This window comes from Rhipicephalus microplus, chromosome 8, assembly GCF_043290135.1.
Source record: "Rhipicephalus microplus isolate Deutch F79 chromosome 8, USDA_Rmic, whole genome shotgun sequence".
NCBI classification, from domain to species: domain Eukaryota; kingdom Metazoa; phylum Arthropoda; class Arachnida; order Ixodida; family Ixodidae; genus Rhipicephalus; species Rhipicephalus microplus.
The window spans coordinates 78,800,138-78,819,207 of record NC_134707.1 but is presented as its reverse complement, the minus strand read 5'-3'; the positions used below and the strand labels follow the sequence as shown (position 1 = coordinate 78,819,207).

At 47.0% G+C, this 19,070-nt stretch overlaps 1 protein-coding gene and 1 long non-coding RNA gene across 11 annotated transcripts in view; one reads left to right on the top strand and one right to left on the bottom strand.

The window, feature by feature from the left end:
• LOC119163853 (uncharacterized) overlaps nucleotides 1-19,070 on the top strand; it is a 129,017-nt gene that overhangs the window by 27,078 nt on the left and 82,869 nt on the right. For 4 of the 10 annotated variants that reach the window (XR_012885702.1, XM_037415920.2, XM_075872186.1 and 1 more), the window contains one exon: nucleotides 120-197. The exons of 3 other annotated variants lie outside the window; for them this stretch is intronic. Coding sequence is in view for 3 of the 7 variants with exons in the window: in XM_037415920.2 (XP_037271817.2) it covers nucleotides 120-197 (78 nt within the window). In the remaining 4 variants the exon portion in view is untranslated. Of the gene's footprint in view, nucleotides 1-119; nucleotides 198-11,972; nucleotides 12,213-19,012; nucleotides 19,028-19,070 lie in introns of those variants that run through there. 3 more of the 10 variants (XR_012885701.1, XR_005108748.2, XR_012885700.1) reach the window with 3 other exon arrangements.
• LOC142769188 (uncharacterized) lies at nucleotides 13,325-18,868 on the bottom strand. Its single transcript, XR_012885703.1, has 3 exons — nucleotides 18,691-18,868; nucleotides 17,000-17,134; nucleotides 13,325-13,644 (listed from the first exon to the last, which is right to left on the bottom strand). It is a non-coding gene; the product is annotated as an uncharacterized LOC142769188 (long non-coding RNA).

The following is a 19,070-nucleotide window of genomic DNA, read 5'->3' as shown; positions in this document are numbered from 1 at the left end:
AACAAAAATACGGAGCAATATTTCGCTAATTGTTAGTAAGATATATAGAGACTAAGGTGAATCCTGCGTATGACTGAAGTTTATTATGCTGAAACTCATGAGGGGTGCCTTATTTGCAGACAGAAAAAATATTACCTATAAACTGAAGTACTGGAACTTGACAGAAAATTGCTTTATACTTCAATTCAATGTCGATGGTAAGACGCAAGTTCTCTCCCTTATGCGCGCATGCCTCTCTCTCTCTCTCTCTCTCTCTCTCTCTCTCTCTCTATATATATATATATATATATATATATATATATATATATATATATATATGAATATTTTCTGTTTTTTTTCCTTTTTCCTTGCCCTCTGATTTGAGATTGTATAAAGCTGAGCACCAACAAACTGTATCTTTAATCCATCCTGATGAAGGCCAGACTCTAGGCCGAAACGTCGAAATAAACCACGTTGTGACCGCTCACGGAGGATCTACTGGACTATATATATATATATATATATATATATATATATATATATATATATATATATATATATATATATATATATATATATATATATATATATATATATATATATATATATAGATATATATATGAAGGTATGGGATATAGCACAACGGGAGCGTTGTCATCAAGGATAAATATATTTATTTCTCAACAGTTTCGGGAGGGGTCCTCCCTTCATCAGGGGATGAGTTATACTGACATGAATTTCCAAACTTCGCTGCTGCCGTGTCCCTCTCGCCTAGAAACATGTTTGCTAGAGTGAGAGGGAAATAGAAAAAAAAGGGTGGGGGGAGAAAAAAAGAAAAAGAAAGAAAAGAAAGAAAGTAAACAAGAGGAAGAACCACTGTCAACACTGAGAACGAAACCAACTGTCCGTGTACGTCCACATACGTTTCTTATCACGTGCTGTTCAGTTCTCGACGTGTGTCGGGCCACCCAAGATTGTCGCCGCGGTGCCGGGAGGGTCCGTGACGGCGTGCGTAAAGAAAGGGTTTCCTCGCAATTCCTCACTCTCGCAAACTTGTTTCTAGGCGAGAGGGACGCGGCAGCAGCGAAGTTTGGAAATTCATGTAAGTATAACTCATCCCCTGATGATGGGAGGACCCCTCGCCCCGCCGCGGTGGTCTAGTGGCTAAGGTACTCGGCTGCTGACCCGCAGGTCGCGGGTTCAAATCCCGGCTGCGGCTGCTGCATTTCCGATGGAGGCGGAAATGTTGTAGGCCCGTGTTCTCAGATTTGGGTGCACGTTAAAGAACCCCAGGTGGTCAAAATTACTGGAGTCCTCCACTACGGCGTCTCTCATAATCATATGGTGGTTTTGGGACGTTAAACCCCACAAATCAATCAATCAATCAATGGGAAGACCCCTCCCGAAACTGTTGGGAAATAAATATATTTATCCTTGTTGACAACGCTCCCGTTGTGCCATATCCCATACCTTCACAAAGACTAACTGGCCCATTGAATTATTACTCCCACTTTATATATATATATATATATATATATATATAAAGTAAGGGAAAGAAGTGTATACCTAAGGGCTCATTTTTCCGTGTTCTAACACAGTATTAATGAGATCTAATAGACAGTAATGCCAAGGAATGTACAGGGGAAGTTATTAGAACCAATGGAATGTAAATAAGAAGAAAGAAAAGTGGATGAAAAAATAACCAGCCGTGAGCAGGAATCGAACCTACGACCTTCGAATAACGCGTTATTGTCACGTGCGTCCCGCGAAAAAGACGAAGGCGACAGCGCATACGCGCATCTGCACGCTTTTATGCAGAACGCAACAACGACAAAGATGAGGAACTCTCTCTCACGCGGTTAACAAAAAGACCGACCCGCTGCTGTTTTCTCAGCGTCTTCTAGTACGACCTCTCTCTTGACGTCGGGACACTGGTGGAGGTGCTGGGGCCTGCAACCTGATGCAAGAAAGCGTTGTTCGGGACCCTACACCCAGTCCGGAGCCTCAACGTCTTGTTGCGACTCCAGTACACCGATTCAGCCGGCGCCTATTAGGCCTAAGCCCAGAACTCTTGACGGCATCTCCTGTTACCAACATGGCGGCCCCTTCAGCGTCTGCGAATCTTCCCCCGGCCCCGGCCCAAACGACTCACCCTTACCAGGTAACTTTTGAGACTCCTCGTGTTCCCGAAGTCTTCCGTGGAGAACCGTATGAAGATGTCGAGGACTGGCTCGACCAGTTCGAGCGGACCGCTGTGGTGAATCGTTGGAGCGTGCAAGAAAAACTTGGCCGTGCCTACTTCGCAATGGAAAATAGCGCTCGCACATGGTACGAGAACAGGGAGCCTACTTTCCAAACCTGGGACGATTTCCGCCAAAAGCTTCTCGAGACGTTCCTGAGTGCGGACCGACGGGATCTCGCACAACAGATGATCGAAGCCCGCATGCAAAAGCCGAACGAAAGCGTGGCCATGTTCGCTGAGGATATGGTCCGCCTATTTCGCCGCGCTGACCCTGACATGCCCGAGGCAAGGAAAGTTCGTCATCTGATGCGGGGAGTTAAGGAACCGCTTTTCGCCGGCCTTGTACGAAATCCGCCAACAACAGTGGATGAATTCATCAAAGAGGCGACTGTCATTGAGCGGGCGCTCCGGCAACGATGCCGCCACTTTGACCGCCTGCCCGACCAAACGCCTGTTGGTGCCGCCGCTCAAAACGCTGCCGTTTCCGAAAACTCTTTGCGGCAAATGATTCGACAAATCCTGCGGGAAGAGCTGCGGGCCCTCGGCCTTCCGTCTACCGATCCCCCAGTTGCTTCTGTTGCAGAAATCGTGCGCCAGGAACTACGGCAAGCCTTTCCATCACCGGCGCCACCGCCCGAACCACGTCCACTGACCTATGCTGATGCCGTGCGCCGTCATCCGCCTGCCCCAGAAGAACCACCCTTTCAGCCGCGGCCCGTTACCTTGCCGTGGTGGCAGCGTGAACCTGTGCGGCGACCACCAGTACGTCGGACCGACTTGTAGCGCACTGCCGACCGTCGACCCCTTTGTTTCCACTGCGGCGAACCAGGCCACATCTCGCGCTACTGCCGTCATCGAGAAACCCGGTTTGGAAACTTTTCTCGGCCCGCTTCTTTTTATTCTGAAGACCCTCGTGACCATGGTGCTGATCACCTACCGACCAACCAAGCGTCTTCACCAAGTCGTCGCTGGCGGTCTCCCTCACCTGCACGAGGTCAGAATTCCCCGAATCGCCAAAGATACGCGGACGCCATCAGAAACCGCTCCCCAAGCCCGTGCCAGGGAAACTAACTGCCGCGACCTCCGGGGGCAAGGTTGCCAATTGCCGAGACGCCAAAAAGACCCCCTTGCCTCTACACAAAGACGACGTGACGACGGTGATGACGAAGACGACAACAACCACGAGTACTACTGCCAATGAATTTGTACGTGCCGACCTCAGCGTTATTATAGACGGACACCACGTAACAGCACTGGTTGACACTGGTGCTGACTTCTCTATTATGCGACAAGAGCTCGCCGACCGCCTTAAGAAGGTTAAGACGCCGTGGAGTGGGCCCAGCATAAGGAGTGCTGGTGGGCAGCTAATGACGCCAACCGGTAAATGCACCGCTCGGCTCGTAATCGATGATTCGAACTTCGTCGCCACATTTGTCATTTTACCGGACTGTTGTAAAGAGTTGATTTTGGGTATGGATTTTCTGCGAGAGTACGGTGCTATCATCAACATCCCAGAACGTATCGTCACCTTTTCCTCCCATCCTTACGTCGACGCCACCACTGAAGAACAACTGCAACGTTTACGTGTAGCCGATGATGTGATGCTCCTGCCGAGATCTTGCTGCCTTGTGTCGGTGTTGTGTGAATGGCCGTGCCGTAATGAGGTGATAGCGGAGCGAATAGACACGCTATTGCTTACGCAAGGTGTTTCAATAGCGAGAGGCATTCTGGCACTAATTGATGGGCGGGCAGAAGTCCTCATCACCAACTTCAGCAACGAGCGTCGTCACATCCAGAAGGGCACCGCGATTGCCTACTACGACGACGTGGACCAAGCCAGAGATTGCTTCGCTTTGCAACCGGACGAGGCGACCATCCCAGCCTCGACACCTTTGTCTGTCAACATTTGCTCAACCCTGTCAGCCTCGGAAAAACAGCGCCTACTAGAGCTGATACACCAGTTCAAAAATTGTTTTTCGTGCACGTCGAAAGTCAAGCAAACACCACTGACACGGCACCGAATCATCATTGAAGAAAATACGAGACCGATCCGTCAAAACCCATACCGTGTGGCTCCGAAAGAACGTGAGGAGATCCAAAAGCAAGTTCAGAAGATGCTCCAAGATGACGTAATACAGCCTTCCAAGAGTCCTTGGGCATCCCCCGTGGTATTGGTTAAAAAGAAAGACGGCAGCTTGCGTTTCTGTATAGATTACCGCAAGTTAAACCAAGTAACGAAGAAAGACGTCTACCCACTGCCACGTATAGATGACACTCTTGATCGGCTGCGGCATGCACGCTATTTCTCATCGATGGACCTGCGAAGTGGCTATTGGCAAATAGAGGTCGACGAGAGAGACCGTGAGAAAACTGCTTTCGTGACGCCCGACGGTCTTTATGAATTTAAAGTGCTTCCATTCGGGTTATGCTCAGCGCCAGCCACTTTTCAGCGTTTAATGGACACTGTGCTATCAGGACTTAAGTGGCAGACATGCTTGGTTTATCTAGACGACGTTGTCGTCTTCTCAGCTACATTCGAGGAACACCTAAGTCGATTATTCGCAGTTCTACAAGCTATACGTTCGGCTGGCCTGACTTTAAAGCCAGAGAAGTGCCATTTCGGTTTCAACGAACTTTGCTTCTTAGGCCACGTGGTCAGCTACGAAGGTGTTCGACCTGACCCGGACAAAATCGACGCTGTCGCAAAGTTTCCCGCACCGCATGACAAAAGAGCAGTGAGACGCTTCTTAGGCCTCTGCGCTTATTACCGACGATTCATCGCCAACTTTTCGTCTATTGCAGCGCCTCTGACGCGGCTCACACGAGAGGATGTCCCCTTTCTTTGGAGCGAAAAGGAACAAACAGCGTTCAACGAATTACGCCAACGCCTCCAAACACCTCCGGTTCTGGCACACTTTGACCAGGAAGCGCCAACAGCACTTCACACCGATGCAAGCAATGTAGGCCTGGGCGCCGTACTGATACAATGGCAAGATAACTCCGAGAAAGTGATAGCCTATGCCAGCAGAGCTCTCTCTCGCACGGAAGAGAACTACTCGACTACCGAGAAAGAGTGCCTCGCCGTGGTTTGGGCGGTTCTCAAATTTCGACCGTATCTGTACGGCCGCTCATTCAAGGTCGTCAGTGATCACCACTCGCTTTGCTGGCTCACTAACTTGAAAGACCCATCCGGCCGTTTAGCACGCTGGAGCCTTCGGCTTCAGGAGTTTGATATGACCATTATTTATAAATCAGGGAAGAAGCACACCGACGCAGACTGTCTCTCGCGGTCACCCGTTGAGCCTGCCGCTATTAATGACGAGTCTATGGACGCCGCATTCTTGGGAGTCATCAACGCAGCCACTATCTCACAAGAGCAGCGCCGTGACCCTGACCTGCTTTCGCTTATTGATTTCTTAGAAGGACGACGGGAAGACGTGCCGCGAATTTTTGCGAGAATAGTGCCATCTTTTTGTTTAAGGAACGACGTCCTATACAAGAAAAACTTTTCTCCCACCGGCAGCCCATACTTGCTCGTCGTCCCTGCATCACTGCGAAAAGAAATTCTGGAAGCCTGCCATGATGAAGTCACCTCTGGTCATCTCGGTTACACTCGAACATTGTCCCGTCTGCAAAACAGTTACTACTGGCCTAACCTACCTGCTGCTGTAAAACATCACGTCCAAACATGTGCCGACTGTCAAAGACGCAAAGCACCACCCGGCAGGCCGGCAGGCTTATTACATTCCGTTCAAGTACCAGCAAAGCCATTCGCCCAAATCGGAATGGATTTCCTGGGCCCATTCCCAACTTCTACCACAGGAAACAGATGGATCATTGTCGCCACTGATTACTTGTCTCGCTACGCAGAAACTAAAGCCATGCCGAGGGCCACAGCAGCAGAAGCGGCTCATTTCTTCATAGAAAACGTCGTCCTTCGGCATGGTGCTCCAACAGTTCTCATCACGGATAGAGGAACTGCGTTCGTGGCAGAACTTTTGGAGTCGGTTCTCAGGCTCAGTGGTACAGCTCACCGGAGAACAACGGCGTACCACCCACAAACAAACGGACTAACAGAGCGGCTTAATAAGACCCTCGCAGACATGCTCTGCATGTATGTCGACACAGAACACAAGAACTGGGACGAAATCTTGCCTTATGTGACCTTCGCCTATAATACTGCCCGGCAGGAAACTACCGGAATGACGCCGTTTAGTTTAATACACGGGCGCGAAGTCACTACAACGTTGGACGCTATGCTGCCGCACGAGTGTGACGACACTCACGCTGACGCCGAAGAATTTGGTCAGCGTGCCGAAGAAGCCCGACAGCTAGCCCGCGTGCGTATTTGTCACCAGCAACACAAAGATGCGAAACGGTACGACCTACGACATAAATTGGTAACCTACAAACCAGGCGACAAGGTATGGGTCTGGATCCCAATACGTCGACGCGGACTTTCAGAAAAGCTATTACGACGCTACTTTGGCCCATATCGAGTCACCCGACGATTGAACGACATCAACTACGAAGTTATTCCTGACGGCAATTGCAGTTCCAGTCGCCGAAACTGCGCACCCGAAATCGTGCATGTCATCCGGATGAAACCCTACTTGTCCAGCTAACTCTCGTTTGTCCTGTGCGTGCCGGTGCATATGTGCGTTTTTATAAGTAGAGTGCCTTGGCTGCGCATCGGGACGATGCCATTTTTGGAGGGAGGCAAATGTCACGTGCGTCCCGCGAAAAAGACGAAGGCGACAGCGCATACGCGCATCTGCACGCTTTTATGCAGAACGCAACAACGACAAAGATGAGGAACTCTCTCTCACGCGGTTAACAAAAAGACCGACCCGCTGCTGTTTTCTCAGCGTCTTCTAGTACGACCTCTCTCTTGACGTCGGGACAATATATATATATATATATATATATATATGAAAGTAGATGCGCTTTCACATAACAACTGTTTATTGTGCCGACGTTTCGACAGGAACCCTGTAGAGGAAGGTATATAACAGCTGTATCTTGCCGGTACTTAGCTACGGAGCAGAAACCTGGAGACTTACAAAGAGGGTTCAGCTTAAATTGAGGACGACGCAGCGAGCAATGGAAAGAAAAATGGTAGGTGTAACCTTAAGAGACAAGAAGAGAGCAGAGTGGATTAGGGAACAAACGGGGGTTAAGGATATCATAGCTGAAATCAAGAAGAAGAAATGGACATGGGCAGGGCATGTAGCGCGTAGACAGGATAACCGCTGGTCATTAAGGGTAACTGACTGGATTCTCAGAGAAGGGAAGCGGGTTAGGGGGAGACAGAAGATTAGGTGGGCAGATGAGATTAAGAAGTTTGCGGGTATAAATTGGCAGCAGCAAGCACAGGAACGGGTTAACTGGCGGAACATGGGAGAGGCCTTTGTCCTGCAGTGGACGTAGTCAGGCTGATGATGATGATGATGATGATAATGATGTGAAAGCGCATCTACTTTCATATTTATAACCTTGCGGCAACCTAAGTTATTCTTCTGCATATATATATATATATATATATATATATATATATATATATATATATATATATATATATATATATATATATATATATATATATACCTATGGTAAAGAATAAGTTTGGTTACGTTGCGGTCGGTCTATTTGAGTTGCTTGTATAGAGCCTCTGAATGATGGCATGGTTCATTTACTGCAACAATGTTCACGTTCGCCTTACTCTCTTGAGATGTCGTTCCTTACTAATCCCGTCGTGTATTTCTTCTTATTGTTTCTTTATTCTTTCTTCCTCTTCTTTTTACTTTTCCCCCTTTTCTATCTGTATCATTTTTCCCTTCTGCCCCCTTCCCTCTTGTCTCAACAAACAAAGTATAAAAAGACACGGAAAGTGTGTAAATATCATTATGCCTAGAAAAAGACGAAGCTCGCGTCAAAACTTTGGCTAAATAATGAAAGCGCATTAGTATATATATATATATATATATATATATATATATATATATATATATTGTGAGCGTAGTCACCGACTCTTCTTCATCAATTTGACGCGTGTCATCATCATTTGTATAATTCCTCATCTGTAGATAACATCATCAGTGTCTGCCAGCTTGAGCTCGCCTCGATAAAGCTCTTCCTCATAGTTGGTGGAGGTGCTTCTCGATCTCCAAGTCCTCTCGCACATTACCACTGGAGCTCCGCTCGGGTCGTCGTCTACTACCACCAGACAATCCTGGTCCATCCAACACCACCAGCCCAGTTCAGCCTCCGCCGTCGACCCTGGCCATCCACAGCCACCAGCGTGATCCGCCAGTATTTTCGGGTCTCAAAGGGGATGACGTTGAAGAATGGCTACACACCTACGACCTTGTCAGCGAGTTGAACAGGTGGGATACTCTACACAAGTTGCGTACGGTCCCTTTCCACCTAACTGATTTTGCCAAAACCTGGTTTTGGAACCACCTCCAAGATCTTCCCGACTGGGACACATTCGCACGGCAGCTCCGTCAGATTTTCGGTTCCCCCAGTGTTCGCGCTGAAGCAGCAACGAAGAAGCTTGCTGAACGCATTCAACTGGCGGGTTAATCATACACCTCGTACAATGAGGATGTTCTTGCCTTGTTAAAGCGTGTAAACTCATCTATGCCTTAAACGACCAAATATGCCATATTATCAAATGCACAAAATACCGTCGCATTCAACGCCCTTGCATCGCAAAATCCTACCACGACTCAAGATGTCATCACCATTTGCCACAGACTATAAGAACTTCAGTCTCTTCTTCTGTGCCATGATGCCTCGCACACTCGTCTTCCTGCGGACCTCGACATACGTGCCCTGGTCCGCGACATCGTTCGTGAGGAGCTTCATGGACGCTGCTCTTCCTGCGCTCCACCATCTACTTTAACCTCAGCTCCAACCAACTTGCGGGACATCAATAGGCAAGGCATCTGCGTCACATCCACCTTGCTCCGCCGAATATAGACCTCATCAAGTACCAACGTATGCAGATGTTGCGGCGCTCTCAGCACCCACCACTGTCCCAGTGACTCAGTGACTACACCAGGTGGCCTTGTACCTGTGGCGTCAGTGTCACCACCGATGCGCCCACAACCCTATTACACCGTGCCGCCTCTTCGTCTCCCAATCTGTTAGTATTGCGGCTATAGGGGTCACATATCTCGCTTTTTCCGAAGGCGCCAACGGGGCGAGCAACGTGGCTACGCTCCAGAGGAACGCGGACGCTTCAGTCCACCCAAGAACTATCAGCGCACGCCTTACCGGTCTTCCTTTCCGCGTGCGTCCTCTCCACCTTACAGTATGGGTCTGCCTGTGAACTCCCGTGAGTCTCGCCACCGCCCACCATCTCTCAATCGCCGTTCCGTGTCGCCTCTGCGACCTGCCTCCAATGTTTTGAATGCCCACTCAGAAAACTCCCCAATGCAGCTTTAGAAGGGGAAACCATCTCCACCGGACAGCCAGCAATTCCTCCAGACATACCATCGAACTTGTCAACAGTGTTAGTAGAAGGTATACGCGTCGAAGCTCTAGTGGATACGCGCTGCTATTTCGATTATTCGCTCTGACATTTGCTCCCGTCTCCGCAAAGTCACAACACCTTACTCGGGCCCGTCTCTCCGTGCTGCGACGAACGCCATTACTTGTCCACTCGCCCAGTGTACAGTTCGTGTTTTCATAGACAGTATTCGTCATCATATTGCCGTTGCAGTTCTTCGTGAGTGCACCCACGAACTCATTTTGGGGTGGGATTTCCTGTCGTCTGCATGCGCTTCTATATCCTGTCATCAGCGCCTCATCCACCTCAATCCCACCGACTCTTCTCTATCGGAACACGACGAGTGCATTTGTCTCGTCACTACTTCAGATTATGTTCTTTGGCCATCCCGAGAAGAAATAATTAGCGTTAATTGCTTCAACATTATGGATGTCGACGTGCTTCTACTACCTTATGGCCACACGGTACATCGAGTCATTCTGATCATTCCAGGCCTTGTTAATTTTTCAGAAGGGTCTGCTTTTATTACGTAATTAAATAAGACCCCCGAACTCTTATTGTTGCCCTGTGGATCAACAGTGACATGCACTATTGGCCCGCATCCCGTTGCAATTATTGCCCCTCCAAATCAAGAAGACCTACCAGAGCAAAGCGCGCCGCCACTCAACTCTCCCACTCCTCTATCGGTGACGATAAGCCCTGATCTGACAGCAGCCCAGAGTCAAGAATTGCTGAATTTATTGAACAGACATCTCTCTTTGTTTGACGTTCATTCTGCTGCCTTTGGTATGACAACTTCGGTGACTCACCGAATTTAGACTAAGGGCTCCCGAATTATTCACCGGCGTGCATACCGCGTGTCTCTTACAGAAAAGAAGATAATCGAGGAAAACGTCTCAGACATTCTTCGACGGAATATCATACGTCCTTCCTTGAGTCCGTGGACTTCGCCAGTTGTTTTGGTGCAAAATAAAGACGGAACAGTACTTTTTTCCATTGATTACCGGGCACTGAACAAAATAACGCACAAAAGTTTACCCTTTCCCATGAACCGACGACGCACTAGATTCGTGACTACGCTCACCACACACACACACACACACACACACACACACACACACACACACACACACACACACACACACACACACACACACACACACACACACACACACACACAACACACACACACACACACACACACACACACACACACACACACACACACACATACACTCACTCACTCACTCACACACACACACACACACACACACACACACACACACACACACACACACACACATATATATATATATATATATATATATATATATATATATATATATAGTTTTAATGAAAAAGATGTACTTTGTTTGGCAAAACGTCGAAGTAGATAGTTTTGATCTTTGTATTTGTTAAGTATTAGTGTTTTGCTGCTAATTAAAAGTGCCCGCGAAATACAAAAATACAGCGTGACAAACCCGCTCGCGCGTCGGTGCGCACGATGATTCTAGTGCTCGTCACTAGAATCATCGTCATTTTCAAAGTTCATTTTTAAAGCATCAAAACTGTTTTGAAAATACCTGTATTGATTCGTGCTTTGAAAAGAGGTTTTCTGCCGAGCAACATGGCAAGAAGTGGAAAACGGCCGTGGTGTGCCAAAGGGAAATGTTTTTGTCTAGTTGCATTTAGCTGAGGGCACAGGATGAAAATATGAAACAGTGTAAGGGGCTTGCCAGATTTACCACACATGAGTGGATCAGCATCGGACGAAAGGTGTGTTTATGTGGGTTGTGTATGTGCAATGTCACAGTGCTTCGAAGTGTGACTTAGGCACCGCATGACTGCAATACTGGTGGTCATTTGCGAATGTGCAGCTTTATAACGTATAGCTGATTTCCGTTTTCTTTATCTCGTGAACGCTGCCAGTCTTGTCTTTCACGTCAACATTACTCGAAGCGAGAAAACGAGCTTGCGTTGATAAGCGAGCTTTATGCCGCCTTTGCGTTTAAATATTCTCCTACAAAATACGATAGCCTACTTTCTTTCATTGTATTTGCTGAGGTTCGTCTCATGGTATCCTTTCTGTTTGCCAAGAACATGAATGTGGCACAAATATATTGAAAAGTGACGCTTTTTTGTTTATACTACCCCATTGAGTATAACATGCACACAGCGTAGTAACATGTTTTTTGCTTTACTTTCCGACAACTGACGGTTGTTGTTTTTTCTCAGGAAATGAACATTGCGAAATTGACTCATTGGACATGTTACCTAATAACAGCAATGAAGTTCTCAGTTGTGAACAGAAACTTCCTGGCGTTTGCGAGAACAAAACATCGCGGGAAAAATATTACCGCACTAATTGCACCAAGTAAAAGTGGTGTGTAGCGCAGTATGACTAACTACGAGTCTATGAAGTAAAAAAAAAAACTGAAGCCGATAAATAAACAAATAAACAAAAGTTTTTATTTTCGTGGCTCGTAAGAGTTTTATGCTGCACATGAATTTTCTTCTGGTTAAGTAATAAGTGCCAGAAATTTTTTATATCGCGGTTTTACATTATTATATTCTCATTGCGGTGACGTCGTCGATGTTTCTTTTGGGTGATATGCGACCATGTCTGCACAAGTGCGCGCCTAACAGTCGTGCAGGTTGACCTCGTGAGGCCTAGCTCTTTCGCCTAAACCATTCTTGTGTGCTTTCGTTCCCCGTCCGCATTTCATAGGATATCTTATGCACAAAGACACGTCGTGCATAGACGTGGCAGGCACGTGTAGACACAGTACTACGACAGCAGCACTCTTCCATGTGTTAAAAAACGTTCACGACGCCACCACCGCCACCCGCAATCTTAAACGCGTGCCCACAGCTGTTGCTATGGGAGAGGGCGGTGGATGGATCCCGACGGACGCCTGACATAGCCCGACTAAAAAATGCCTTTGCATTTAAAAAAAAAAAAACGACTGCCCGCGCTCCACAACCGCTCACTGGCTAATCTTGAACTCCAAAACAGTGCCGGTGGAAGCATTCTAGCTCCTACGCATTGTTCAGCAATAACAGTTCGCAGCATGTTTCAGTAGGAAACAGAGATTAGCGCTTTGCGCCTCCCCATGTTTCTCTCTTGCGCAACACGGCGATGAGCACTATAGCGTCAACGCCGCCACCAATGTAAGCGTTAGCACCCGCTGCTTCAGATCTACACACGGTTACCTGCAGAGACAGATTCTGTAATCTTCTTCTTCGTCTAAGTTGTCGACAAAAGTTGCCAGTAAGCCGAGCGCTGTTCTACGAATGACGAGTATCGTGCGCCACGAAGACAGTGAAGGACGTGGTCGATTTTTGGGAGCGGAAGTTTTGACCATCCCGTTAACGAGCACTGACATCGCACAGTACACGGGCCTTTACCATTCCGCCTCCATCAAAATGTGATCGCCACGACTGGGATCGAAACCGCGACCTTCTGGACAGCAGCCTGGCAACCTAGCCCCTGATGCATAGAGGCAGACTTTACAAATTTCTAAATAAGACAATGTACTAATGGGCCGCCATAGTGACAGCATTTTTTTCTTCCGATACTAAAGTACTTTCGTAACAAAAATGTTTATTGAAGCGACCTCAATAATGGTAACCGACCACGAAATAAGGCGCGCTAAAAAATAAGAAAATAACAGTATCGTGTGTCCTCAGCTTTTTATGAATTAGCGTATGTTAAGCATTCTGCTTTCTCCTTCGCCGTGCTGTAGTTGACGGCGAGAAAATGATTAAGTCTCTTCAACACGGAAACCCGTTCGTAGCTTCCTCGGAGTGTGAGCGCACTGCAAAGAGCCTTGGAAGAATCCCTGTCTACATCGTATGCCGCAATAGTGAAGTCGAGCGCAAGAGCAGTCTCTTTGATGGCGCAGATCTGAAATGAAGAATAAAGAAAAATTACACTTTTATGTTACCTCCAGTATACGTCAGATGTCTGGGCCCGCTTTGCACCGCAATTTACATCAATCGGCGAGTCAAGCTACTTTCCGTCAACAAGTTTAATACGATTAGGTGAAGGAGAAAATGTGTGCAGTGCTTATTTATTTCCAGACACTCTACGGTCTTATTAACGCGATCTCGTGTTTTGTAATTTCTGTTATTGCGGTGGACGCCTCAACGGCCTCACCAAACGAGAAAACTGGCCATCGGCGCCTTTCCTATCTGTTAATCTGACCTCGTCACCAACATGCGATTTTTTCAAATCAATTTCCAGCAGTAGCACAACCGCGTGGCAGAATGTCTGGCAGCCGTGCAGAGAATGCTTGAGCTGTGTTTCGGCTGATCACCTGAATTTTAAGGGCGATGGCCTTATATGTTTCTTGAACAAAGGGACAACATGAGTGAAATGAAAAAAAAATTGGCCCCGTATCTGCATGTAATCTGCAAATGTCGTCGAAAGACGACAATCTTGCGTTTGAAAAGTGAACAAAACATTTATTTGATGTTCTGCACAAGAAAATTGGTGAATGGTATTCTGGAGGCGCTGCGTTAGAGTGCCTCAAGCGTGAAGCGAAGGCGAACAAGCGTATCAAGTCACGTCACACGCGAGACATGCGCTATCACGCAGTTATCTTAAAAAAAAAGCGAAGCGTGCGGCTCTGAGACGGGCGTGCGCGCATGTCTCAGAGATGATAATGTGGAGAACGCAAGGCGACGGGTAGGTGCCACCACCATGTCATCTTAGCAAAGCGTTGGAAACACTTGCCTTTTCGTGCAAGCGTTGCATGTTCAGCGCAGCGGGATAAACGTTACGGTCCTTAGAATTACTTATGTATGCCTTTTCTAGTAAAAGACGCACATACAAAATACATACGTGTTGTTGCGGTGCCTCCGATATGCGCAATATTTGCTTTTTACTTGACAATGGCACAACTATGAACGCTGAGTCTTGAGAAACATTGGTGAGCGCTGCGAATGGGGTTGGCCGCTTGGGGTATTGGCATGTGCCGTTTAGAGTGCCCGGTGTCGTTAAAGGTAAACGAATGGACTAACAGACCAAAACCTTTGCGTCGAAGGTCCCCAAGAAAGACTATCGTCTTTAAAAAAAAGTCACCAGGGAATGCGAGCTTGCGTTCACTTCGTCTCTGCCCCGTTATTGCGATATGACGGACACTGCTAAATACAGAAACCGCGCGGATTTCACATTAGAGTCATTCAAGACGTATCCAGAATGGACACCTTGAGATTTATTTTAGGAGGGAAGCTCCTTAGACCTGCACTCCGCTTTCGGCGTCACCGTCGAAGTTCCCTGCGCCGAGCAAGCGTTCCGAGCAAAGCAATAGGTTCGCGCTCCCGAGAGATGGCTCGCGCTGCGCACTCACTGGCTCAGTCGTTCTTGCTACCCAGCACAAGGAACGCTCTCCCCATACGCCGCCTCCCGAAAGCCAGCAGCGATTGATTGATTGATTTGTGCGGTTTAACGTCCCAAACCACCATATGATTATGAGAGACGCCGTAGTGGAGGGCTCCAGAAATTTCGACCACCTGGGCTTCTTTAACGTGCACTCAAATCTGAGCACACGGGCCTACAACATTTCCGCCTCCATTGGAAATGCAGCCGCCACAGCCGGAATTCATCCCGCGACATGCGGGTCAGTTGCCGAGCACCTTAGCCACTAGACCACCGTGGTGGGGCAAAAGCCAGCAGCGAGATCAGGTGTGTAGTCAATTGCGTTGCATTTCTAAAGAGCTTAGCTGATTGGGTGTAATCCTACACGAAACGTCTAGAGTTGTAATTTTTTTTTGTATTCTCCGGGAATTTTTCTCATGGACTACGACGCGAACACCGACAACGTCATTTTCGGGACATCATCTCTGCAACGCTGGCAACCAAAGGAGCAGCTTATAACGGCGAACTTCGGTGTTGTCACCCAGGCATGGTTAATTTACTTTTTGATAACCCCAGAGTCACGTTAACGAGAAACAACCCGTAAACCTCTGCGTAATTTCGTTATTCGCTTACTGTGGCAGTCGCGGTACACACGGGCACACTGGGCGGCACACCAGGGCAACGCACCTGGGCACGTGGTCCACAAAACATACGGAACGCTTAGGAGGTGGTCTGCGGAATCTCAACAAAATCGCACACTATGCGGTGCGACAACCGTCATCGACCACGTCACTACGGTTTACCAAGCTATCCCAGATACCGAGTACAGGCATTATTCGTCCCTCACAACTAAATAACTAAGCTCCTTTCTTTTAGAGAGACGAGACCTCCCTGTTCTAGAGAAGAAATCAACGTGCAGCCTGTCTGTCAACTTACGGTTGCCCCAGACGAAGTCGTAGCCCAACCCAAGCGCACGAAGAACATCGACCCAGGCTATGGTGAACAACACGTGCGAAAATATTGGAGGGAACGTACAGACTGGAACCAAAGAATGTGTTGTTGTCTATCGCATGACGCTTACGCCAAGAGCCAGTAACATTGGGTCAAATCGCCCAAAAGTGCTTCACTTTGAGACGAACTTCGGGCTGTCCGGCCGGCCCATGAGGGTGCGGAGAGCTATGGGCTCTTTTTCCCGACGTAAGAAGTGTCCTCTAGACCTTGGTGCCTGGGCGAGCGTAATTCAGGACATCTTCTTTGAGAAAGAACGTAATACCATGACCAATACAAAAGTGAAGGTAGCCACTGTTATAAAAGGGGAGCTGGAAAGGCTTGGTGTATGGTTAGGTTCATACTATTTCATGCTAAAGCATGGCTTGAAATAAGCATTTCTGCAACACATATGCTGATAATGTATGCATTTGTCTCAGTTATCGCGACTAGAGTCACCGCATCTGCGGACTGTGAAGCAAGTCCCTTAAACGAATTCACAATAGGTGAAATACTATGGACAACTGCAATGCGCATAAGCAGATTGTACGGAAAGTGTTATATATACATGCTAACACCTCTTCACATGCAAGAAACCATTAGCGCGCAAATGTGCCATTAAAAGTCACATAGCACAATATGAGATCAAAAAGAAATGAGGACCGTGTACAATTTTTTAAGCAGAGGCAGATCTAACAGAGTTTCATTGATGAAGTAACAAAAAAGTCAGTAAAACTTTGGAACGCCACCATATGAGTGCTGATGTTGGTGAATGTACCCCATGTTGCGTTAGGCTTCGACGTATATGTCACATGGTCAGCCGCTATCTACATTATCGACTACACCAGCGTGCATTCGAGCATTAAAGGTGCCCATGCTTTTCAGACTAGAGTGGCAACGCGTGGTGACAAACCTTGGCGATGAGAGCCTCTTCGCTTTCGAATGTCGACGTTCTTCGTGCCTTTTTGTCGTAAGACTGGGCCACGTAAAAGATGCGATTGTAAACGTAATTAAACCGAAGTCCTGGTGGGGAGTGCGAGCTGCATATCTGCAGGAAGTTAAGTAGGAAGAGCACATTTATGACGACTAGTTTCAGACCCTTCGCTATACCACTCCACCCCTGATGTTTCACCTATGACTCATAAAATTGAAGCAACCTTTTTTTCTATTGAAATCTGACGTATATATAAAATGTGACTGTAAAAATGCACGGCTCTTTGTAAAACATGCATCTTGATGCAAAGCGAGTATGGTAAGTAGTATGAAAAATCAGTTTGCCAATAACAAACCTACCACAGTCCTTTTCCAGTCAACAGCAAACTCAAAAGACCCGACTATTGAGGGCTATATGACCCTAGTATTGTTGTTTATTAATTTTGGCAACCTTAGTGCGATGCGAGTAACGGCAACATAAATGTGTCTTTAAAAACTGCCTGCCACAATTGTTGAGGCTTATCAAGGGATACAAGAACGCCCGTCACTAACGACTGGCGATAAAGCCAATCAATAAAGCTACTATAGTTGCCACGATAAGTAACTGTTTCAGATTTCACATGTCATGAAGCAGGTACAGTGACTTACTTATGATACGATAGCAATAATTATTTACAATTATTACTACTTGGGTTATGCTTTAGGCGAAATTTCATATTTTTTCTTAGATGAACTGTACAAAAAGAGTAAAAACAGTCAGTGTTTTCTCGCAATTTTTCTGAAGGCTTAACTGATCATAGGCATTACTGGGATACGCAATGTCCCTTCTGAAAGAAACATGCGTGCTTTTCTCACGGTAAACAGCGAACCCTAGCACAACTAGATTCAATAATATAGCAGAAACACAAGCACTCAACACACAAAAATTAGTGGTCCTATACAACCGTGGCGCTAAACGCATACGGGCCCATGAATTGATGTGTGTCCCACATCTCAGAAAATCACACGTGCGTTGGCCAGACATGAAAAAATTAAATTGGTGCAATTCAGAAGCTGCCTAAACTATCTATTCTTTAACTGAAAGGTATCGATGCCTAGTTTGCAAGCCTATCAGGTCACGTGGTCTACCAAAGTTCACTACAGCATTCATGGGTCCTCGACAAACTGGAGGTTCGGAATTTACGTGAGCTCTCTGTACACTTCCTACACACTAGCTATTGAAAAGTATGTATAATACGAGACGCTGAAGATACGCCTGCTATATACACTGCTTCAAAAAAAAAACGCTGCATATTTTTTTGTATGTATTAAGATGGTTTTTTTACAAATATAAATTACCTACTTGAAATACCCATGCAAAGTTTGTACAAATATTCTTTCCTACTACTGCTGAAATAGTTTGTGCATTATAACACTAGAAATTATCCAGCACGTGGTCTATGCCTATCATTTGCTGTTGCATCGTTCAGTGAGTATATCAAGCGCATCAGTTGATTGGCATGTGGTCACAAGCATTCCAGTGACATTCTGGCAAGCGGAATCAGTTTTAAAGCGTACGAACAACATCTACGTCACTCCAGAATGCTTTTAGGTGTTGACCAATCGAACAGGCTTTCATTTTCACGTGATGTGAAACTTGGCTGCGTGGACAGTTGGGGACAGTCGTCCTACCTCAGTGGGAGCGACGATGTCGCTGTCGTTGCACCTGTTGAACACGGTGAAAGTGCCGACGTTGTCAGGGTTGTCATCGTCCGGGTGTGTGGGAACGTAAATACGTCCATGTAGACTCAGAGACAGCACCAACGCTGGATGGTCTGGTATGCTATCCACGTGTCGCAAGAGCTCAACAGATTCGAGCTGCGCGTAGTGTGTCGATTAAAATACATTTTTTGATCGCTTTCACACAAAGTGTTTTTTCAGATACAGAAAAAGAAGCGCTACGCATGAGAACAAAAAAGAAGCATTAAGTGCTCATAAGTAACACATCTTTCAGATGGGAAGCGAGCTTGGAGGCTATGTTTGTAGCCCGGCCACTCGCGCCTTGACATTTG